This window comes from Pipra filicauda, unplaced genomic scaffold (genome assembly GCF_003945595.2).
Source record: "Pipra filicauda isolate LSUMZ 115617 unplaced genomic scaffold, ASM394559v2 scaffold315_size853536_pilon, whole genome shotgun sequence".
In the NCBI taxonomy this organism is placed as follows: domain Eukaryota; kingdom Metazoa; phylum Chordata; class Aves; order Passeriformes; family Pipridae; genus Pipra; species Pipra filicauda.
The window spans coordinates 539,969-544,591 of NW_024104438.1; the positions used below are offsets into that span (position 1 = coordinate 539,969).

At 48.3% G+C, this 4,623-nt stretch overlaps 1 protein-coding gene across 1 annotated transcript; it reads left to right on the forward strand.

Moving 5' to 3' along the window:
- Positions 1-295: 295 nt before the first annotated feature.
- LOC120323682 (T-cell surface glycoprotein CD8 alpha chain-like) lies at positions 296-4,623 on the forward strand. The gene is made up of 6 exons (XM_039383539.1): positions 296-341; positions 914-1,276; positions 1,859-1,933; positions 2,495-2,611; positions 4,180-4,214; positions 4,546-4,623. Exons 1-6 carry the CDS (start codon positions 296-298, stop codon positions 4,621-4,623), a joined length of 714 nt encoding a protein of 237 aa, XP_039239473.1.

Genomic DNA, 4,623 nt, shown 5'->3' on the forward strand with positions numbered 1-4,623 from the left:
CTGATCCTACCTCAGGCATGAGTAGCAGCACTCTGGGTCTCTAGGGAAGATATCAAAGCAAAATCCTTGAGGCACCATCAGGAAAAATGAACCAAACTGCACACTAGAACTGAATTTCTTCAGGATTTTTTTTCCTCTGCATTTTGCCGCAGATGCCGAGCACCGTCTCTTTGCCCAAGAGGGTCTTGATGACATCACATCCTCCTCAAAGTGTGACCCAGCCTCCCAAGTTGAGATAAAAACATCGTCTCAGCTGCACTGCACCGTCTCCAAGGACAGACACCCCCAGCAGAAGATGGACGGGTCTCCTGCCCTGCTCCTCCTGCTCGCTCTGGGACTCTGTGAGTATGGACACAGGCTGGTGCAGCCCCATCACCCAGAGGGACAAGGAAAAACCTTCCACTGAATACAAGAAATTGGGTTAAATAGTCAAAGCGTGGGAAATAGTAAATAAAAAGGTCGACTTTGAGATGTGCTCAGTAACTGTGGAGGGAAAGGCGGCATCACCTCAGCCAGCACAGGGCAGCCAGAGGGGTGGCTGCAGCACCACAAGCACCAGGAAGGGAGCCTGGTCAGACAACTGGTTATGGAGGGGAGGGAGAAGGGGGGAATAAAGAGGGTTTAGCAGTCAGTGCTTTAGGGAGTCCCTTCAGAAGGGACTAATCTGGGAAGGAGTAACATCCCTGAGGAGGCAGCTGGAAGGGCAACACCCATCTGTAAAACCCACATGGCTGATTGATGAGCACCCTCCATGCATGATCCCAGCAAGGATTCCAACAAAACCTTCCAGTCATCCAGACACCATGGTCCTCCTTTGCATTTGACCTCACAGTCTGAGAACAGGAAACCAGGTTTGCTCAGAAGGGCCATTGGCTCTTCCCAAGCAGTTCCAGCAAGGATTTCTCTCCTCCAGGCTGCCCCGGGACCCATGGCCAGATGTATGAGATGAAGGTCAAGTTTCGTGACACCATCACCCAGCTCCGGGTGGGACAGCGGCTGGAACTGGAGTGTCAGACTGACAGGGATTATGGAGTGTTCTGGGTCCGTCAGGACAAGAATGGGACCCTTCACTTCATTGTCTTCATCTCTTTCCTGTCCCGAGTCACCTTCAAGGGGAATCAGAGAACATCCACACGCTTCGAGGCCAGCAAAGACAACACTATCTATCGGTTGGTAGTGAAGTCTTTCACAGAGGAGGATGAGGGGAACTATTTCTGCCTCACGAACATCAACCAAAGGCTGTACATCAGCCCTGGCCTGCCTGCCTTCTTCCCAGGTCAGCAAACAACACCTACACCTAACCTCTTTAAGCTCTGCCAAAATCCCCAGCACCTCCTGCCTGTACCTTTTTTACCCAGTTGTCTCTCCCACAAACCCCATTTCCCTGCTTGCTTCCCCAAGGCCTCTTGGGACCAACCCGCTGGTCCTCCTGCCAGAAGCTCCCTGCTTGCAATCTCTCCTCATGGTATTGCTCCTGCCCAAAGGCAAAGATGATTAGGCAGACCCAGCATCATTTCCCCATCCCCACTTTTCAATCCCATCCATGGCTCTGAAGGGAGAAGAGTAAAGCAAAGTCCAGCACTACCCTCTCCTTCCTCACCTCACATAGGTCCTAAAACTCAGTGTTCAGTCTTTCTGAGGATGGTGGCAGACAGCAAGACATAAGAAGCCTACAGCTCCTCACTGGCTCTTGGGATACCCTCCCTGAGGGAATCCCCATCCAAAAGGGTCTCTATGAAGCCCTAATATGTGTACAGGAAAAACTATAACCTGGGCAGGGGTGGGAGAACTGAAGGGCAGGAGGGACCTGTTTTACTGCATTTCCCTACTTGCTGAATTCATTCATTTTCACTTTTAGTCATCACCACACCGGGACCCACCACTCAACGTGGTATCACTGGAAAGGACTCCGACGTCAGGACCCCGGATCCAGGTAGCCTGGGTGCAGGGAGGGAGAGGGGAGGAGCTGGGTTCTGGCCCACTGATACCACTGAAACCTGCAGGCATTTTGGGGTGGGAGGACAGTGAAAATCCACAGAGCTTTATCATAGTTGGAAGGATTAAACTCCAGTGTTTCATCCCACACAGAAAAGACTTAGGATGAGGTAAAAAGCAGGAGCATGTCTCATGCCTGGGCATGCCCAGAAGAGGGGGAGGGAGGGCAGAGCCTTGGGGGCTGAGGGTGGTTTTAGCCTCATCAGGGGAAAGAGAAAATTTCTGGCTACGTGTCCTCCCTCAAGTCTCTGGAAAATGGTGAGAGGGGCAGCCCAGAGGAAGCCCCCTGCCTCACCACCAGCCTCATGGAATGCCAGGCATGGCCCTTGGCAGCTCCCTTGGCTCCACCAGAACTGGCCCGGACACCAGCCCTGAGCACCGGCTGGACCTTTCCCCTTCTCCATTCCTGCTCAAAGGTTGGACTCAATGATCTTGGAGGTCTTTTAAAAACTTAATGTTTCTGTGCTTTTTTGACCTTTACCCTTCTCTATTCCTTCAGAGTCCAGCACGGAGAAGGACCTGAATTCCTTCTGTGATGGTGTCATCTGGGTTCCCTTGGCAGGTGCCTGCCTCCTGCTCCTCATCGCCCTGGCCATCACCATCCTGCAGTGCCCAAGTAAGACTCACCACAATCCCTATAGATGCACTTCCAGCCTCAAACCATAGCCCTGTCCCTCAGAGGGATGGATGTTCTGCCTGCTTTGTGAGGTATGAGATAACCAGGACACAGTCAGTGCAAGAGAAGGACTACTGTTAGAATCACTGTCTGTATTTTCCTCATCAGTAGGCTTAGGCTGAAAAATAATTAACAACTTAGAATCATAGAATCAGAAATGTGTTTAGGTTGAAAAAGACCTTCAAGGAAGAAAAATTGATTAGAAACAGACAGAACTTACTGTATTAACTGTCTTGGCTCTACTATCTTTAAATTGGTGTGTCAGAGAGTAATGTACCAGGGCCTGAAACATTCTGACACATCAGGGTAAATATGCTCCAGCATATGCTGAGACTCCCAGTAGCAGCTTGAGCTGTAACTAAAAAAGTAACTTCATTACACAGGTTCAGAGACTGCCATAGTTTAAGCAGGAATGCAGGTCAGCAAAAGTCCTTTGGTGAAATTTCGTGTTTGAAATGAAGTTGAACTACCCTGAGCAAGCAATGAGTGCAAATGGATTTAACTCAGTTTAGCTCACTGAAATCAGTTCAACTCTCCAGTACCCCCAGAAGTTATGACTTCATTAATCCAGCTCTGCTCATTTGCCTGAACACCAGCAGTTCTGCTGCTGAATTAACCTAACTAGATCCTCCCTGACCCTGCGGCCTGGAGCTGATGCCAGATGAATTCACCAGCTGACCCAGCTAGGAAAGTACCATTTGTCATCATCCTTCAGCCCTGAAAAATACTAATCTCCACACTCTGCAGAGATAGGAAGGAATGCATGAAAAAGCATTAAGGAGACACAGCCAAAAATCATTCTCCTCGGGGGAAGTAGCTGATGATGCAGCAGAGTGCCTGGACTTGGTCCAAATTCCCTCTGAAGTCATCAGGAGCCAAAAGCCCTCCACATACAGTGACATTCCCTGGTGACCTGCAACACACTTAACCTACAAACACCCCTCAGTGACTTATTTCTGCCTTTTAACACTGATGTAAAATGATCAGTGAAAAGCCATCAGCTGCAGTTAATTTCTGCAGCAGCCTAAGATCTCAAGAACAGATTAATACCTTGGGCTAAAATTAATGGCAGAACACTGTATTTTGCTGAACACATCCCAAAGTAACAACAGAGATGCTAAAATGGGGAAGAGCATCATTCAACTTGGTTGCATGTGGAGTGGCACCATTGCCTCTCACCTCTTGTAGAAACAATTGCTGCTGAGGGATTTTCAGCAACATGCCAAAGTCCAGAGAAATAATTCACCCTCTGGATTCCTAGGCTGACCCTGCTACTGCTACTCACCTCACATTTTAATTCATCAAAATGTTTAAGTGGAATATTGAGGTAACATGAGCTGCAGCACCACTCCCTGGCAGGGATTTGCTTAAAAATAAACCAGATTTATCCGTGGTTAATTTTAAAGATATCAGCCGCTGGGGAACACCAGACCCACCTTGCTGCAGTGTTTCTTTACTGAGCTGTGACTTGGTACCTTTGAACTAAAACATTTTCTTTCTTATTTTAGAAACCAGAAGACGAAGGTGCAGGTGTAAAAGGTTAGTAAGTGACAGGCATTGGCAATTTTCTCTTAAACTTGGCACCCTCAGGCAACAAAGCAGGAAGGTGCCTAAAAGCAACCTAAAAATTCTTCATCCAACAGCCGGTGGATAGGAGGGGTCTGTGAAATTACTTAAGGGTAAAAATGAGACAGAAGATTCTCTTGTCCTGTGTTTTTGGATTTGTTTGCAGTTTTTCTTTGGGGGTTTTTTATGATTAATTAATTCAAATCACTGGGCCCTGACACACCAGTAGATATAAAACATAAAGACAGGTGGTGCTTGTGGCAGACCAAAAAAATCACCACGGCTTCAGGCCTCCATTTCCCCTACAGGCACTAAGGAACAACAGCAGAGAGGCTGCTGCAAACTTGGATGACTTTCCTGAGAAACAGCACTGCAGACAGGAATAG